The sequence below is a fragment of the Bubalus kerabau genome, chromosome 18, assembly GCF_029407905.1.
Source record: "Bubalus kerabau isolate K-KA32 ecotype Philippines breed swamp buffalo chromosome 18, PCC_UOA_SB_1v2, whole genome shotgun sequence".
NCBI classification, from domain to species: domain Eukaryota; kingdom Metazoa; phylum Chordata; class Mammalia; order Artiodactyla; family Bovidae; genus Bubalus; species Bubalus kerabau.
The window spans coordinates 41,954,783-41,972,942 of record NC_073641.1 but is presented as its reverse complement, the minus strand read 5'-3'; the positions used below and the strand labels follow the sequence as shown (position 1 = coordinate 41,972,942).

General features: G+C 40.6%; 1 protein-coding gene across 8 annotated transcripts in view; it reads right to left on the bottom strand.

Moving 5' to 3' along the window:
- The window catches only part of ADAMTS12 (ADAM metallopeptidase with thrombospondin type 1 motif 12), a 384,678-nt gene that overhangs the window by 148,551 nt on the left and 217,967 nt on the right, over positions 1-18,160 (bottom strand). For all 8 annotated transcript variants that reach the window (XR_008704937.1, XM_055554960.1, XM_055554967.1 and 5 more), the window contains 6 exons: positions 14,171-14,295; positions 10,893-11,042; positions 5,100-5,243; positions 4,364-4,508; positions 3,008-3,100; positions 957-1,102 (listed from right to left, as the gene is read on the bottom strand). Coding sequence is in view for 7 of the 8 variants with exons in the window: in XM_055554960.1 (XP_055410935.1) it covers positions 957-1,102; positions 3,008-3,100; positions 4,364-4,508; positions 5,100-5,243; positions 10,893-11,042; positions 14,171-14,295 (803 nt within the window). In the remaining variant the exon portion in view is untranslated. The remainder of the gene's footprint in view (positions 1-956; positions 1,103-3,007; positions 3,101-4,363; positions 4,509-5,099; positions 5,244-10,892; positions 11,043-14,170; positions 14,296-18,160) is intronic.

Sequence of the window (18,160 nt, the reverse complement as noted above, 5' to 3'; positions counted from 1 at the left end):
ATATATACAGTTTATATGTGTATATATACATGCATATATATATACACACAGTGATACATTTATAATAAAAAGGAGGTAAGATTTAGAACTGAGATACTGATGGAATTGTTTTAATATATATCATTTGCCTTTTAAAATATGTGACTCTTACTGTTCAACACAGACTAATGTAAATTTAGATAAAAGAAGTTTAAAACATTTTCTACTTATAGGAGTCATCATATGCACACTGCTAAAAAATTATACTTAGGAACTAGTATACCAGCAAATAGTGAAATGAAGAATGTAATACATATATATTTGGAAATCAAGAAAACAGAATATTTCACATAAAATATCATTATACAAACTTAAAATATAAAAAAATTAAGCAATTTGATTAAAAAATTTAAAGCAACTTGTGAAATAACTTCTATGAAATCCTTAACAGGCTAATACAGAACTCTGAGGTTTACAAAATTCTTATCTAAAACATTAAAAATAATCATCCTCAAAAAATGTGCCAAGCTATATATGATTGGTTACCCAAGAGAAGAAAACTATTTTTACAAAATTGTACATTCTTATAATGGAAAGAAAGCTGTGTCTTGTCAGTAAAATTGGGTATGATAATCCTCACTGATAGAATGGGGTTATTTAAAAGGACTTAATTGTATAATCTTCTAGAGACTTTCACATGGATTGTACTTTAAAAAATTTTTTGCTTATTTCTCCAAATGATGAAATCAGTTTAGTTACCTAAGTTCGAATCCAGTACCAAGCCAAAATGAGACAAAGCAAGAAATACAAAAAAGCAAAACTTTTTTCTTCATGCTCTATGAGTCTTCCTTCTGGCTTCTCTCTCTGGGAACCTACTTAGTTTCCTTGGAGAGCCTTGGGGTCACTGACATCACCCCATCCACAACTGGTCTCCCAGTGCTCAAGGAAGGAAGAAAAACATCTTTGACTTGACTTACTCAGGGTTGTTGCAGAGCCTCTCTGCACTCTGGGCTCCAGCCCCACAGGTCCTGGAACAGTGGGACCAGGGTGACCAGCGGCCCCAGCCTCCAGGAATGCTCTCTGGTTTTTTGCCCACTGTGATACACTTGCCAGCCATACACCACTGAAAACGGAAGAGACGGGAGATGCGTATGTCAGAAAGGTTCCATAACAAGCTGACTCAGGAACCCTTGCAGCCTGAACCGAGTTCTTCCTGATCAAGCAGACTTCCTACAGTCACACATCAGATGTAGAACAAAGAGCATCTCATAAAAGAATTTCCCTTGAAAGTCTTGGGTTTTAGAATCAGAGAATTTCAGGAATTAAAGGGAATGTTATGTGCCTAGTTGCAGAGAAAGGAGTATGACTCAAAGTGTAATTGGCAGACTTGCATGCCAGAATGTTAGCTTCCTTTACTAAGAAAATCTTGCCATGGAAAGCATTTCAGCTGAGTATATTTAGTAACATAGCTGTTCAGTAATATAATTGATTTACTTTCTGATGCAAGCTTCTCATCTTGTTGAGAACCATAACAAGCATTTTGCAGACTGGCACCATGATAGCGCTCCTCTATGGCCTCTATGGGCATTTAATGTTTGCAACGGATAACTCATCCCCTCTGTAAAAAATCTGCTCATTGCTGAAAAACCCAAGTTGTTACAGAAGTTGAAGTTCTTTCTAATATCAAGAAAAATTTCTGCTCTCCTATAACTCTTTGCATTGTTTCCAGTTCCAGTATTTCAAGTGGCTCAGGAAAAACTCCACACTCTCCCTCTTCAAGGGACTCCCTCAACAACTATCAGTTTAGGAAGGTGAACATACAAAAAGGGAAACAAGAAATGCGAGCTGGTTGTTAGAAATGGCCACATTTCACAGAGGATCTGGATGTGTTTCATCTGCTTGCCTCCTCTTCCTCATTATTTCTGATGACTGTGGATTTTGATCAAGCTCTATGATCTTAATGATGAGTCACGACATACTCAAGCTACAAGAAGACACCCACTAAACACATAAACCCTAGGCCCACACAAACCCAAACTGTGCTTTTGAACAGCATGTATTACCCTGTCTTCAGGTATTCTGGACATCTAACATCTGTGAGTTCTTGGGTATGGGTAGGACTTTAAGAAATGCAGTCATGTCAGATGATGAACAGGCTTCCCAGGAGGCTCAGTGGATAAAGAACTCACCTGCCACTGTAGGAGATGCAGGTTCGATCCATGGGTTGGGAAGATCTGGAGGAGGGCATAGCAACTCACTCCAGTATGCTTGCCTGGAGAATCCCATAGACAGAGGAGCCTGGAGGGCTACAGTCCATGGGGTCACAAAGAGTCAGACACAACTGAAGCAACTGAACACGCACACATGCAGATGATGAGCAAGAAGATAACATATGGTCTGAAATCACATCCTTGGAAAGAAGAAGCCACTGACTTGTCCTTCCCAATGTTCAATACAAAAGAGAAAGTGTTAGTCACTCAGTCGTGTCCGAAATTTTGCGACCCCATGGACTGTAGCCCATCAGGCTTCTCTGTTCACGGTATTTCCCAGGCAAGAATACTGAAATGGGCTGCCATTCCCTTCTTCAGGGGATCTTCCAGACCCAGGGATTGAACCCAGGTCTCCCACATTGCAGGCAGATTCTTTACCGTCTGAGACACCAGGGAAGCCCCCAATGTTCAATATGGAGCGGGAGAAAAGGTTAAAGTGAAGGTTGATGATGTGAAGCTCAGCAGATGTTACTGATCACAAACTCCTCTAAAGTTCATCAGGGAAAGGTGGGCCAGATGTTGTGTAATAGGAGTGTGGCTTAGGTCTCAGCCCTATCTCCCTAATTACCTGTCCCAAGTGAAGGCTCAAGAGGAATAGTGAAAGTGGAGTCCTTTCCTTTGGTGAGTCTGACTGTATGATGATCCCCATTCACCCAGAAACAGCTCCTCTCCAGGGCCTCTTCCCCAGCTCTGCCCAAGAACGTAAGCCCCCTATCCCAACCTTCCTTCCTCAGCCTGGCACCCCACTGACACCTCACCTTCTTCTCACCACATTGAGTCCCATCTGCAGCAGCATCCAACTTGGAACGACAAAAGCCCTTCACTGAGCACCACAGTGTCTGGCAAACATTCTGGAAAACAAACATGAGGCTGAGCTTTTTTGTATTTTTCAAAACTTGCACAAAAGCATTTCTACAATGATTGTGTAATCTACACAGGTTTATCCACATACTCACAATAAATGTTACTGTTGTTACTGAGTAAGACTGATGGAAAGTGATCACTCAAGAAACCTCAGTTTAAACTTAATCTAAACATTGTCATTACACATAAACAGTTGGCTGTAAGCCATTCTAGGCCATATGGAAATGGGAGATAAAACACATTTGCCAAGAGTTGAATTTCTATTTGTGTGGCACAATATCCACTGTTCAATGCCCTCAGGAAGGGTTCTAACTGTTGCTTCTTGATCTGCATACAGGTTTCTCAGGAGGCAGGTGAGAAGAGGCAGGAGTCTAGTATGCTGCCCATCTTTTTAAGAATTTTCCCCAGTTCATTGTGATCCACACAGTCAAAGGCTTTAGCATAGTCAATGAAGCAGAAGTAGGTGCTTTTCTGAAATTCTCTGCTTTTTCTATGATCCAATGAATGTTGGCAATTTGATCTCTGGATCAAATAGTTCAAAGGTAATAGTAAGGAGAGGTAATGAGAGATGGAATCAGGAGAGCAGTAATAAGAATGAAGAGACAGGACAGAGCCACAGATTCCATCACAGGTTAGGTTAAATACCAGGGCTTAACTTATCACTTAGATGTTGAAAATAGAGAAGAATGAATAAGGGATAAATCTTATTCCTACCTTGGCCTCTGGAGGTGCTCAGCAACCAGACAGGAAATTTAGGAAAGGGAGAAACTTCAGGGATTAAGTTGGTTGCTATGGTGTCTGCAGGTGTGAATCACTGTGATTCTTGAAAAGCACTATAGCATTTTCTTAACCACCACCCAGTTGTAAAGGATACCAAGGAGGTGGGTCAAATAATATGAATGACCTCAACTTCAATCCTTCTACGTTACAGACATCTTGTCATGAATAGTAAGTTTCCATTTCTGGATCTTTGAAAGTGAAAGTTTCTCATTCGCATCTGACCCCTTGTGACCCCACAGACTGTACAGTCCATGTAATTCTCCAGGCCAGAATACTGAAGTGGGTAGCCTTATCCTTCTCCAGGGGATCTTCCTAACCCAGGGATCGAACCCAGGTCTCCTGCATTACAGGCAGATTCTTTACCAGCTAAACCACAAGGATTTCCCAATATTTCCCTGGCTCTCCTTTAGTATGTTGCATCTTGAGCCCTGCACATACCCACCAGAGGCACCTAGATACCCAACACTTACTTCTACTTCCTGGCAGAAGGTAGCATTGGGGCCATACTGCAGCTGGCATTGGTGGTGAACATCATAGATCACTCCAGGGGCAATGATGTTGGACTTCAAGCCTTTCTTTTGCGGGATGTCATCCAGACAGAATCCCCAGCCTCGGCTGAAAACAAGTGAATAGAAATGAGAGCAGTGGCTTACAATTTCCTTCTAAATGAAAGATTTAGTCTTCCATTCAAGAAAAACTTTTTTTTCTAGTGTTCTATGTCCTTTAAGACAATTTTATTTCTACTAGGCCCAAGGTAGGGGCTGTCTAAAAGGAAATGCAAATCATAATCCCACATCATTCGCTCAGATGTGATTTAGGAAATATTTACAAGCAGTGGTAAAATGAAAAAAATTATATTACCCTCAGTGGGGTATGGTGACAACTTCTGACTTGTCCTAGTCATTCTTGCCAGTCCCTCAAGGACTTAAACTCACTCTTGGGTCATCAAGAGCCCCTTTCAGATGACAAAAAGCTGAAGGAGGGTGGGGGGAGACAGAGTGTTCACCTGGCTGAAGCTGGAGGCAGAACCCACCTGGATCTCAGGGTCAGAGAGCAGAAGCGAAGTTACCTGTTACAGTTACTGTTACCACCCCGACACGACCTATGAGAGGAACTGAGGCTTTTCCAGGTCTTGGGTAGAACTCAAAGTGACTTCTGGTGTACAGAGCCCTGAGTGAGGCTATGCTGAGATGCATGGTCACTTACTCCAGGAAGCGAGTGATATAGTCCTTGCTGCACTTGGACCATGTCAGCGGGGCGGGATTGTACTGCAGCTGGCGGGACATGATGTACAGGTGCCTGCCCACGGGCTCACAGTCGTTTTCCTTCCCATCATGCTGGATGCCGAAGCTGCAGGGAAGCACGGAGCACAAGGATATTAAAGAGGCAGGCATGAAACAAGAGGAAAACCACAGTTCCTCCAAGGTGAAAATAACCCACAGGGAGCCACCTTTGTATAGAAGGCATCTGATTACAAAGTGGGACTTTGAAGTTGGAGGGGGCTAGCTAATTTTCAACTAGAAAGCACAGGAAACATTTTAGGCATAGTTTTGTTCCAAATATACAACCCTGGGAGCCGTGTGGCTAATCCAAAAACTCCCGTTTGGCAGAAAGCTAAAAGCTTCCAGTTTGGCTTTGGCTTTCCATGAGACTACAGTCAGGAGGGCAAATCTTGCCTCCAGCTGTCTTCTTTCTCCTGCTGTAGCAACTGCAGCACAAAAGAACAAAAACTTCCTTTTGCTTTTTCATCATAATTTACTGGAGAGCATGAATGGCAAAGCCTATGGGAGACTTTGTCAGAAGCTGCAAGCTTGGAATGGATGGATTTCTCTCCAGTATCATACAAGTCCTTCAATATATGAACATTAGGGAGCACACACAGTCTAATGGGCTTCCCAGGTGGCACGAGTGGTGAAGAACCCATTTGCCAATGCAGAAAACGTTAACAGACGTGGGTTTGATCTCTGGGTTGGGAAGATCCCCTGGAGAAGGGAATGACAACCCACTCCAGTATTCTTGCCTAGAGAATTCCCTGGACAGAGGAGACTGGTAGGCTACAGTCCATGGGGTCGCAAAGAGTCGGACACAACTGAGTGACTAACACTTTTACTTTATCATTGTCTAGCTGGCTTATTTTCCTTTTTTAGATGAGAGTTTGAGATTTGTCAAAAGTCACAAGCTAGTTCGTGACAAAGCTAAGTGTTCTGCAGATCTCTGTGCTCCTAAATCAGTGTTCTTGTCAGTGTCTCATTCGGTCGGCTCCCTGACCTCCCATTGCCAGGGGTGACCAGGTGAAGCAGCCTTGAAAGGCCCTAAAATGCTTAACTGACCCCCATGGCAAGGGGCTGCCTGGGAAAGAAGCTGACTGAGAAGTGTCTGTTTATAAGCCGAGACCTCAGGATCACTGCCAAGATGCTTTCTGAGTCTCCACAAGACCTGTCTCTGTTGGAATCTGCTTTTTGGAAACTTGCAACCTGGAGATCTTGGCTCAACTTTTCAAATTTGAACAGAGGAAACTATGACCTTTTACTCTGCTGGTGAAATGCAATTCCTCTGACAGGAAAGCTCATATCCAACTTTAATAAAATCTCCTGATCAACATTAGCAACTCTTGCAGAAAAAAGTCTTTGTGGGATTTAGAAATTTTCTTGTATTATTTTTAATGCATTAAGATGTTATCAACTTACTTACAGACTCTGATCACATTCCACATGAATACAAAATTCCCAAAGGAGTCACAGAATTAATCTACCAAGCTCTTTAATCACTCAAACACAAAGAATTTAATTCAATGAAAGTTTTTTGTTTTTGGGTTTTTTTTCTGAGCAGGCCTTTCCCAGGCTGTTGAAAATCCAGTCCTGCCCTGTTCATTAAGTATTCCACACGTTCACCTGTTTAATAATTAGGAAAAATCTTAAACAAACATGGTTCTAAAAATCACCATTAATAATGGCTTTTCTAGGATCAGCCTTTCCAATATGACAAGCCAGATGTCTGGATCTTATATACTTTGTTGGTCACTCAATCGTGTTCAACTCTTTGTGATTCCATGGAGGCATTTCCCAGGTAAGAATACTGGAGTGGGTTGCCATTTCCTTCTCCAGGGGATCTTCCTGACCCAGGGATTGAACCCAGGTCTTCTGCATTGCAGGCAGATCCTTTACCACTAAGCCACCAGGGAAGCCTATCCTATATACTGGGTGACTTCAAACCTACCCTCTAAATACATCAGCTCCTCAAAAGCTCACGTTGCTCCATCTAAAGTTCTTAGTTCACTAAGCATTCCCCTCTCCATCTCTATCACTCCTGTGTGCTTCCATGAAACAAAAGAAAGCAAAGCTGCTAAATAAAGGTTCCTCTGCACATGTCCACTCTCTCTATATGAGGGGGAGCGCTCGAGTCATATGGGATCAGTGGGTCAGTGAAAAATGAGAAACAGGAAAAATACATGAGGTCAGAGGGATGAAAGGTGTTTCCAAGAAGCTACTTCCTAGCAAGTGGAATGAACCTCAAAAGCAGTTTGGAGTAAGAGCCTACTACAGGCTGAAACAACTCACTGGCTGCTGAATTAGCCTGCTTTACTACATCTTGATTTTACAATTCCTGCTAGATGGGTTTATGAAAATTAGAGACATGAAATAGCAAGCTAAGTCACTGCCTGAATCTTAGGGTGTCACTTGGTCAGACATTTCTTGCTTTTTACTATTCATGTTATGGTGGAGTAGAACCAGCAGAGAACAAGAACTATGATAGTATAAATGTGAGCTTTTCTGACTCATTCAGGAAATACCAATTTGGCATATGCAACAAGGAAAGCTCTATAAGTGAAACAAATGGAATATCCCAATCCAGAAGAATGGGAAATACTGGATGGATGTTGTGTTGCAAGTGTTCATCTCTATCATTTTCATTACTTCAAGGGAAAGGATGCTAGGTCTCAGAGAGGTTTTTAAATTTCCTTCTGGAATTCCATCTTCATTTTGGTAATTCACCTATTAAGGGATGAGAGCTTAGGTATGGATGATGGATATAATCTAGGCTTCTCATAAATGGAATTTAATTATTTTTTCTCAAAATAAAAATGCAATTATTTAGGCCAAAGCACCAGTTAGTTAACTTCACTTTCTATTTTAAATCCTATGCAATCAGTGATGAAATAAACAAGTTTTCAAGAACAATGGAGTATCTTTTTTATTAAACTATAGTGACTATCTTAGGATAGTGGCTTATTATATATATATATATATTTTTTTTTTTTTTTCTGGCACCAGGCTGTTTCATTGATATGCCCAGTGTTTCTCAGTTTGGTCCACAGCTAGTTAGAACTTTATATCTAAAAAGAGAACTGAATATTTGAGAAGCATCTTGTGCTATAAACAAATTTCTCAGGGTACTCCTAATGTCTTTTCTTCAGTTTTGTGACTTACCGAAGTATTTTTTCTGTCACTCAAATTCAAACTTATATGTCTTTCTTCAACTTTGTCTTTCTTTCCTCTTCTTTTTTGTTTTCAGTCATGCCACTCGGCTTGCAGAATCTTAGTTCTCTGATTAGGGATCGAACCGAGCCCCCAACAGTGGAAAAGCAGAGTCCTAACCACTGAACAAGCAGGGAATTCCCCAATTTTGTCTTTCCTATCAGTGACCCTAAACTTTTTTGCCATTTAAAAGATAGTGCTTTATTTAAGTCAACTGTACATGGCCCAATGCCCTCTTTTAAAATTTAAAATTTTAATTCATTATATTTACATATTAAATTTATTATATCATTATAGATTCAGATGCAAGTTGTAAATAAATAATACAAAGAGGTCCCATGTACCCTTTACCCACTATACCCTCACAGTAACATCTTGCAAAATTACAATACAATATCACAGCTAGGATGCTGATGTTGATATAGTCAAGACACAGAACATTTTCACCTGGTGGAATTCCTCATGTTGCACTTTGTAGCCAGACCTACTTTCCGGCCCTCCCCTATCCCCTTCTTAAGCTCTGGCAGCCACTAATATGTTCTCTATTTAGATAATTTTATTATTTCAATAATGCTATGTAAATGGAATCTTACAGTATATAACCTTTGGGGACTAGTTTTTTTCACTGAGCATAATTGTTCAAAGATTCATCAAGGTCACTGCATGTATCAATAATTGGTCCTTTTTCTTGCTGAGTAGTATTCCATGATATGGATCCATCACAGTTTATTTAACCATTCACCACATAGAGTTGAAACAACCCCTGGGTTGCTTCCAGTCTGGGGCTATTAAGATTAAGCTTCTATAAACTTTCATGTATAGGTTTTTAAAATATGAACATACATCTTCACTTCTTCTTGATAAATGCCCAGAGTACAACTGCTGGATCATAAGTAGTATGAGTTTAATTTTTAAAAACTGCCAAAATGCATTGAGGATAAAGGATCCATTCTTTGGACATAAGTGAGCACTTGAGAATGTCTTATCAAGCAAGTCTTCGCTTTTCTTCAACTTGGGCATACCATTGCTGAGAATGCCTTGAGAAATCATTTCTCAGTTTAATCCAGTTATATTGCTTGACACTGCTTGACTAGAGATGCTTCTGACAACAGTGACTTTATTCGAGGCCACAAGGGACAGTTCTTCCATGTGCCAGGACTGAGGGTGCCTATACATTTGCTCATAAGAATAATTTTCACTTTCCCCAGTTATTATCAACATGCCAATAACTATGGCCTGTTTTTTTCAGTATTTTGTCCTCAATCTTATTTAATTAAAAGCAAGTCACTTACCCTCTCTGTATTTGCATTTTTGATAATTAAGGATACTACACTGTAGCACATTTATCTCCCAGGGCTTTTTGGTAAGGATCAATCACAGTACCTAACCATATCTACTCACTTCAGATATAAGAAAATAAGCACAAAGAAGTGAAGGGAATTCTCTAGTCATAATATTGGCTGATGGAAAAGCCAGAATAACCACTCACATGTCCCAATTCCCAAGCCAATACTCTGGTTTAGTACTTTAGGTAAAAGTATTTTGAAAAGTTCCAATATTATATGAGAAAAATGGTGAGAAAGCCCAGACCAGAGAGGCCAGGCCTTGAATAATCTAGTCAGCAGGGCTCTTCCTAATGCCACCTCTTTTTCTGGCTGGACATTCAGAATATTCTCAGTGTTTTGCTTTCTTTCAAGCTAGTGGCCACATAACAGGTGGGGGTGCAGTTGAGCCATTTATATGACTCCCCACTCTGAGCTTCCACCTCGTATGATGTTCTCTCATTACTGGTTAATAAATACATCAATATATTAAGTTACAAATAAGCTAAGATCTTTCCTCTTGAGAACCTCTGATACTCAGAGAATCCAGAATTCTCAACATTCCTTTGCCAAAAATTTATGAAACCTGCCTTCAATCAATTGACCTAATCAAATTTACACATTTTTGTGACAACTTGGACTTCCTGTTAACTGGTGTTTGTTTGATAGTCTTTCCGAGTTTAAAGCAGTTTTCCATTTTTTTCTTTTTTTCAGTGTCCTCCTTTAATACACATAAGTACAATGGTGCAAACAATAGTATCTACTTCCTAATTTTGTTGAGAGAAGTCAATGATACAATGTGAAATGTCTGGCATAAAGGAAGGGCAAAGAATGTTAAGGTTTGTGACTTTTCAGTGATATTAATAACATCACTATTTCATAAGAACTAAATAGGAATTACTACTCCTGAGTTAATCAATTAAGTTAAAACTTACCTCCTTGTTTCTGCTCACCTCATTCTAACTCAGAGATTTGTAGTGGTCTCTATGATTCTGTGATGTTGACGATACAAGTGATCGGCAGAGAAGACAGTGGAATATTGAACTTGTGTCTTTCCCCAATCCACCCCCCACCCACTTTACAGATGAGAAAGCAGAGATTTAGGAAGTCATTCTCAAGCCACAGTGCAATCTGATTCTCCTGACACCCTGATACTGATGCATGATCAGAAGGAGAAGATCTCAGTTTCCTTGGCCCTTTACCTGTGTCCGAGTTCATGGGCAACTGTGAAAGCCAAGGGGAGTCCAGAGTCTTCATTGATGTTACAACTCCGGTGAGGCTGGCACATTCCTGACAGGTGGGACAGCCCCAGAGTCTCACAACGGTGATTGACACCTGCACAGAGGTCTTTTCTGAAAGCAAAGAACAGGGATGTGGAGGTGCCTCAAGAAACATCTAGGAAAAAAACCCATCTGGCCATGAATTCACTTTCAATATGGTCTGTAAAGCATGATTAAAATTGTTTTTAAAAGTCCATATAAATCTTAGGGAGCGATTTTGAATTCACTAGGATTATTCTGATTTTACCACTTCATTATTGAATCTCATTCACACCCAAAGAAATATATGAAAATACAGCAAATGTTTTAATTTGAGTTGCTTTTATTCTTAATCTCAGGAAGCCAAATTATATTATTTGACACACAAGAGAAAGGATTTGATTGAAAATTGGAATTAATTAAACTTTTAAACAGGGAAAGGACAACCATCAGTGGTTGAGGTTTTTCAAACACGAAATGCCTTTTTGGCCTTTCTGAGGTATGTGTTCAAAAGATATCTGAGAACTTTTGTTCATTCATGAAAAAGGCAACTGGTCCCATCAATCCATCTAGAGATCAAATTCATGGTCTCTCCAGTCCCACCACCCTAACAATACTGCATATGGGAGGGGATGGACATACAAAGAAAAACTCCTAGGATCTCACAGGATACGAGGAAGTTAGGCCCCTAAAAAAACTGTCCACTGAGTGTCTATTAAGTATCCAGCAATAAAGAGGATAAAAAGGGCTGACAAAAGGATTGTAAAATATGGGTCTTACAGGTAAGGCGCATAAGCTCCCAATAAGGGATCAGCTTCACCTCCACTAAGCACTGGAGACAGTATAAGAAAAAACATGCCTTGACATGAATCCACCAGCCCCATTTCACAAGATGTGTTCACACCAAATCCACCTTGTACTGAAAGCTCCTCTATAGGGAACTCTGTTGAAGTGGATCTCAGTCTAGTCCTCCAGAGACCAGTTCAGTCCTCTCCTTCCCTCCCTTCCTGAGCCTACCTGCTCCTTCAGAGCAGAGATTCTCCACAGGGGGTGGTTTTGTTCCCCGCACCCTCCTCAGGAACTTCTGGCAATGTCTGGAGACAGTTATGGCCATCACAACTTAGAGGAGGGTGTCACTGACATCTCATGGATGGAGGCCAGGGATTCTGTTAAATACAGCCCAGTGCACAGGCCAGATCCTCACAGCAAAGAATTAGCCAACCCAAATTGTCAGTAGTGTTACTACTGAGAAATCCTGCTTCAGAACTTGAAATTCTCTCTATTGTCTAGGAGCTGGTTGAGGTTCATCAAAACTTGAAGCCAGAACTCTGTTGTAAAGAAGAAAAATGATCATAAGAAGAAGAAAAGGAGAACAGATCCTTTGCATTCTTACAGGGTGATAGTATGGCTACTGGGGTCAAACTAACTGGATTTAAGTCCCTGCTATATCTGTTAAAAGCAGTGAGATTTGGGGCAGGTGACATAATGTATAAGACTCAGTTTCTTGATCTGTAAAATAGGAATGATTGATAGTAATGAACTATCAGGGTTGTTGTGGGGATTAAGTGGAATGATAATTGTTCTACCAGATGTAGCACTGAACCTGGCCCATGTCAAATACCCCTCAAAAGCCAGCTATCATTAACTCACTCATTTATTCATGTGAAAATGAGAGGTGAAACTATTCTGCTTTCAGAGAAAGAAGAGAGACACAGCAGAGACACAGCTGCCCACTGGCCAATGCTGGTTCCATGATCCAGGGTTCTTTCCTAGAGCCAGGTCTTGCCTAGACTGGTCTTCTCGGGGCCACTTGCCTGGGTCCTCATGTCCTCTGGCTGCCTGCTGGCTCCCCAAAGCCTCTGTGCTTAAATTCTACACCCATACCAACCTATTCCCTAGAGAAGTTACAATCAACACAGGTGTCACAAGCCCTGATGAACCTAATGTAATAGGTTTATGCCACAGACTTATTTTGGAACACATTCGCAATCAGCCAAAAGAGTGATTCTGGGATTGAAGTTTCTGGTTAGGGTAAGACAGATATTTGGATAGGGTGGGAGCTAATTATCATCCCTTGTAGATATCCAATGTACTCAGATAATCCTGTCAAAGGCACAGAGGACAAGCCAAGATGTTCAGAGGCAGTCCGTCCTCCCCAGAGACAACAAACAGATACCCAGGGCCTTCCTGATCATAAGGTTGGAGGGCCAGGCTGAAGGGCCTCTTCCACTCTACATCCCTGAATTCAGGATGTCTCTGAGTCTGCATAGGAGTACCCAGTGAAAACTTACCCTTCCCCCCTCATTAACAGCTTCATTTGTCTAGATTAAAATAGTATCTGTTATACAGTAGGTGCTCAAAAAATATCTATTGGATCAATGAGCACACTTAGCCTTCCAAGAGCCTGGGTTGATCAGGTAAATTCACTAGGTTTTCACTGCTATGAGTCCTAGAAGTCCTGATGGTTCTTATTAGCACATAGGGTCTCTGTAGTCAGAACAAATAGTGTCTTCATGAGGGTAAAGGAGACAAAGGTGCAAGCAAATCACTCTGCTTATTCAGGGAAGGCCCTTCTCCCCATATTCTGTCTTCAACATCAGTCAGAGATGGAAGACTAATTTCTGTAGAAAGAGTTGCAGGTTTCAAAATTGGAGGAACTTTTTTTTTTTTAATTTTATTTTATTTTTAAACGTTACATAATTGTATTAGTTTTGCCAAATATCAAAATGAATCCGCCACAGGTATACATGTGTTCCCCATCCTGAACCCTCCTCCCTCCTCCCTCCCCATTCCATCCCTCTGGGTCATCCCAGTGCACCAGCCCCAAGCATCCAGTATCGTGCAGGAACTTTTTTTTTAAATAAAATTAAAGGATAAGAAATTCCATGGTGAAGAGTTATAGGAGGCTTTAATGAGGATCTGCAAACAAGCTTACTGATTGTTTACAGAGCTGCACCGAGAAGCCAGTTTTAATGATGAAATCATCTCTGGGATAGGAACAAGCAGATGCAGTTGATTAACACAGAGAGCTGTGCACATTTAGCAAGTTAACTAACTCCTCCCTTACTGGGATGGGAGTCAGGAGGTATCTAGTTCACAGAAGCTCCCTTTTAAATGACCAAGAACAACACAGAATAGAAGAATCTCATGAGTTTGAATACCTGGCAACCTTTTCACTTGCCAATCCCCCACCCGTCTTACCATCCCTGGCTCTGGGGTACCTGGTTAGAAGGACGGCCACATCATGATGGGCAGGGTTGAGGTCACTCTTGGGATTGATGCTCTTCTGCCACTTGCAGAAGCTGGACAGTGTCTTCTCTGCATGGTGAACTATTTTCAATCCTTGCTGGAGAAAGAAGAGGGAGAGATTGGCACAGGTGAGATTTCTGTGGTCAGAGCCCATCACATTAGGCCCCAAAAGCAGCCAGGTGAAATGAGCTTTGGGTAGGTGCTCCCCAGACATTTGGCAAGAGTCTGGGAAGGCCAACATACTCCTCTAGGCCACTCTCCTGCTCTAAACACTATTGTTTCCATGACTTCCACTAAAAGAATATAAAGATGAGAACTGTAGGACAGAAATGATCACTGGGACAAGTTGACCTTGAAGGAAAACTAAAAATATATTAGCAAAGACCAACATCTGTTTGATGTTCTATTTCTAGTAGTTCTTTGTTTCCAAAGTCAATATGATGCCAAATAGGTATTTTCATTTCTAATCGCAAAGAGTCGGACACGACTGAGCGACTGAACTGAACTGAATGCAAAATGAATAGATTTTCAACAAAAAGCTCCTTCATTTCATGATGTATCCTGCAAGGATGAATGGAACATTTCCTTGTCCATGGTCTCCATCTTGGTTTGACATCCATGGATGAAGGTCAGAAGGTGACATAATCTCTCCAGGCTTTTAACCATTTAGGATCATTGACTGTCTGACAACAATTAGGATGCTGGAGTAGATGGCCCACCCCACAACATCAAGGGCTCCTGAGTCATATCTAGCTGGCCCACAGTTACTATTGAAGATGGGAGGAGAGGGCTGGTTCCAAATTAACTGGATGAACACTTGTCAAATGAAGAAGAAAAAAGATAATCAGCCCTAGAGGGACTCCAGCTTAATTTGAATTTTTAAAGGAGAAATTCCTTTCCCCCACCTCATTTCTATGGAGTCTCTATATAGCCATCTCTTGTACAGGGTGGAGTCTACAGGGAGAATGACGACCTACATTGGCCTACTCTAATCTGAGTCTATTACTCTGGGCTCAGCCCAAGAACTTCAGGTTGTCTCTTCATCAAACTATGAGCTTTTTTCTCTATATTCTGTATTTTGATGAGACCCACATTCAAATTCAACAGGGCCTGAGAGACCCTGGTTGCCTGTTAGAAGCACTCCAAGGTCCCCCCATCCATGCTGATTGACTACCAAAAATCACCTTCCCCTCATGAGAACACAGAAAAGTGGCTCATTGCTTATGCAAACTCACTGAACTCCTAGAGTAAAGAAGTTAAAGAGAAGAAACAGACTTCATGATTTAATAATCCTCATCATTAGCATCTATTAAAGGAGCTATGGTGAAGGAGGAGAGGTTCTTGGGGGCTAGTTGGGCACAGGGGCGTCAGTCTCCTAGTCAAACTGAAGGTACAGCAAGAACCCTTCTGGAAGAAACCTACCATAAAGAACTGGCCTGGTGGCATGAACTACCAATAGAAAGGAGGAAAAAAGGAAGTGAAGGTGGAGGGAAGAAGGAAGGGAAAGGAGGAAAGGAAGAAAGGGAAGAAGGAAACATTTATTGATCTTTATTTATATGCCAGATAGTTATAGATAAATTCTGTTTTTAATTTAATTGCACCCTCTTAGTATTATTTATAGGCTTTCCTGGTAAGCTCAGCTGGTAAAGAATCCTCCTACAATGCATGAGACCCCAGTTTGATTCCTGAGTCAGGAAGATCCACTGGAGAAGGGATAGGCTACCCACTCCAGTATTCCTGGGCTTCCCTGGTGGCTCTTTGCTGGTGGCAGCATTATTTATAAAGAAAGTATTGCTATTTTCATTTTATAATAAGAGAAAATTAAACCTCAGAGAAGTAAAGAACTAGCAGAAGGTCGCCCAGGTCAGTTACTGAATCAAAGACTATGAGGACGAAGGCTCCTAGATGGAGCTGTGGTTCTGTTAATAACTGGTGACCAGCCTCATAAGAACGGTGCCTTACTCCCTCTCCTTCAGACAGGAAGGCAAGCTATAAAACCATCGACTATCACCAGATTGCTTTGAGGTTTGTTTTAAACTCACATTTGCTTGTTTGTTTGGGGGAGAGGAAGGATGTGAAAGACATACTCATTAATTAAAAAATAATGCCATTTTGCATTATTCCAAAGAAAATGAAACTGGCATAAATCTAATAAAATATGTACAGGATCTGTATCCAGAATATTACAAACTTTTGAGGGATGGCATGAGCCTTGATCTAAACTTCACACCTTACACAAAAATTTTCTCAAGGTGGACCACAGACTGATATATAAAATTAAAAAAAAAATTATAAAACTTAAAAAAAATCAGGGGAAAATCTTGGGTCCCCAAGACTAGGAAAAAAGTTTAGAGACTGGATACTAATAAGATAATCCAGAAAAGGAAAAACTGAAAAACTGAATCTCATCAAAATGAAAAACTTTTGTTCTGGAAGAAACCTTGTGAAGAGAATGAACAGAAGAGCTCCAGAGTGAGAGAAAGTATTTGTAAGCCAGAAAGCTGTCAAGGTCTTGTCTCTAGAAAATCTAAAGATCTGTCAAATCTCAACAATGAAAGAACAACTAGAAAACAGGCAAAAGACATGAAGAGACGTGTCACTGAAGGGGATATACAGATGGCAAGTAAGCACAATAAAAAGATGTTCAACCTTATTAACCATCAGAGAATTGCAAATGAAAACCACAATAAGATGGTGTTGTTTAGTCACTCAGTTGTGTCTGATTCTTTGCAATCCCATAAACTATAGCCCACCAGCCTCCTCTGTCCATGGGATTTTCCTGGCAAGAATACTGGGGTTGATTGCCATTTCCTCCTTTAGGGGATCTTCCTGACCTAGGGATCGAATCTTTACCTGGTAAGTGGATTCTTTACCACTGAGCCACCAGGGAAGCCCCTTTCACCCCATTAGGTTTCCTCCAACTTCTCTGTTCTTCTACTTCAAGGAGCATCACAATTTTCTGAATTAATCAAAGCTTTCTGAAAACTTTTGCTTTCAATTTGCCTTAGCAGCAAAATACCTCTATTGTAAAAGTATCATTAAAAAAAAAAAAAAGAAAGCTGAAGTTTTGAGTATCTTTTACAAATGACTGTAGGTGTAATCATAACAAGGTAGTTTTTAGTGATCAACCCATCTTCTTTTACATAATGGAAACATGCCTTTGGAATTTTCACCATAGACAAAAGAAACAAAAGAAATTGTGGAGGATTTTGAAAATGAAAAAAAAAATCTTAGAACATGTCCTTTTACCAGGTTCTGCAGGAAAACTAGTATTTGAAGAAATCCTTTTCTTTTTGCTTTGTATTTAAGGTAAAATTAGGTACCTAAAGGGGTCACTAAGCCCTGCAAACATGACAGAGGAAAAACTGTAAGGATAATGAGACATTACTATATGCCTGTCAGAGTGACTAACATTTTTAAAAGTGACAGCACCCAAACAACGGTAAGGAGGTGATCAAATTGGGTCACTCACACTGTTGGTGAGAATGTAAAATGTACAGCCACTACGGAAAACAGTTTGAAGTTTCTTAAAAAACGAAACCTGCAACAATCATATGACCCAGCAACTGCATTCCTGGACATTTGTCCCAGAGAAATGAAGACTTGCACTCACACAAAAGCCTGCGGTGGAATGTTTACAGCAGCTTCGTGCACGGTAGCAGAAGACTGGAAAGAACCCAAACGTCCCTCAATGAGTGAATGGTTAAATAAACTGTCATGTACCGTGGAATGCTACTTAGGACTAAAAAGGAACAAACTTTCCATACACACAACTTGGATGGATCTCAAGGGAATTATGACCAATGAAAAAAATCCAGTCTCAAGAGGTTACATGAAAAAAAAAATCTCAAGAGCTTACATAGTGTACGATTCCATTTATATAACATTCTTGAAATGATAGAATTAGAGAGATGTAGAACAGATTCGTGCTTTCCAGGATTTAGGTCAGTAGGCAGAAGGGA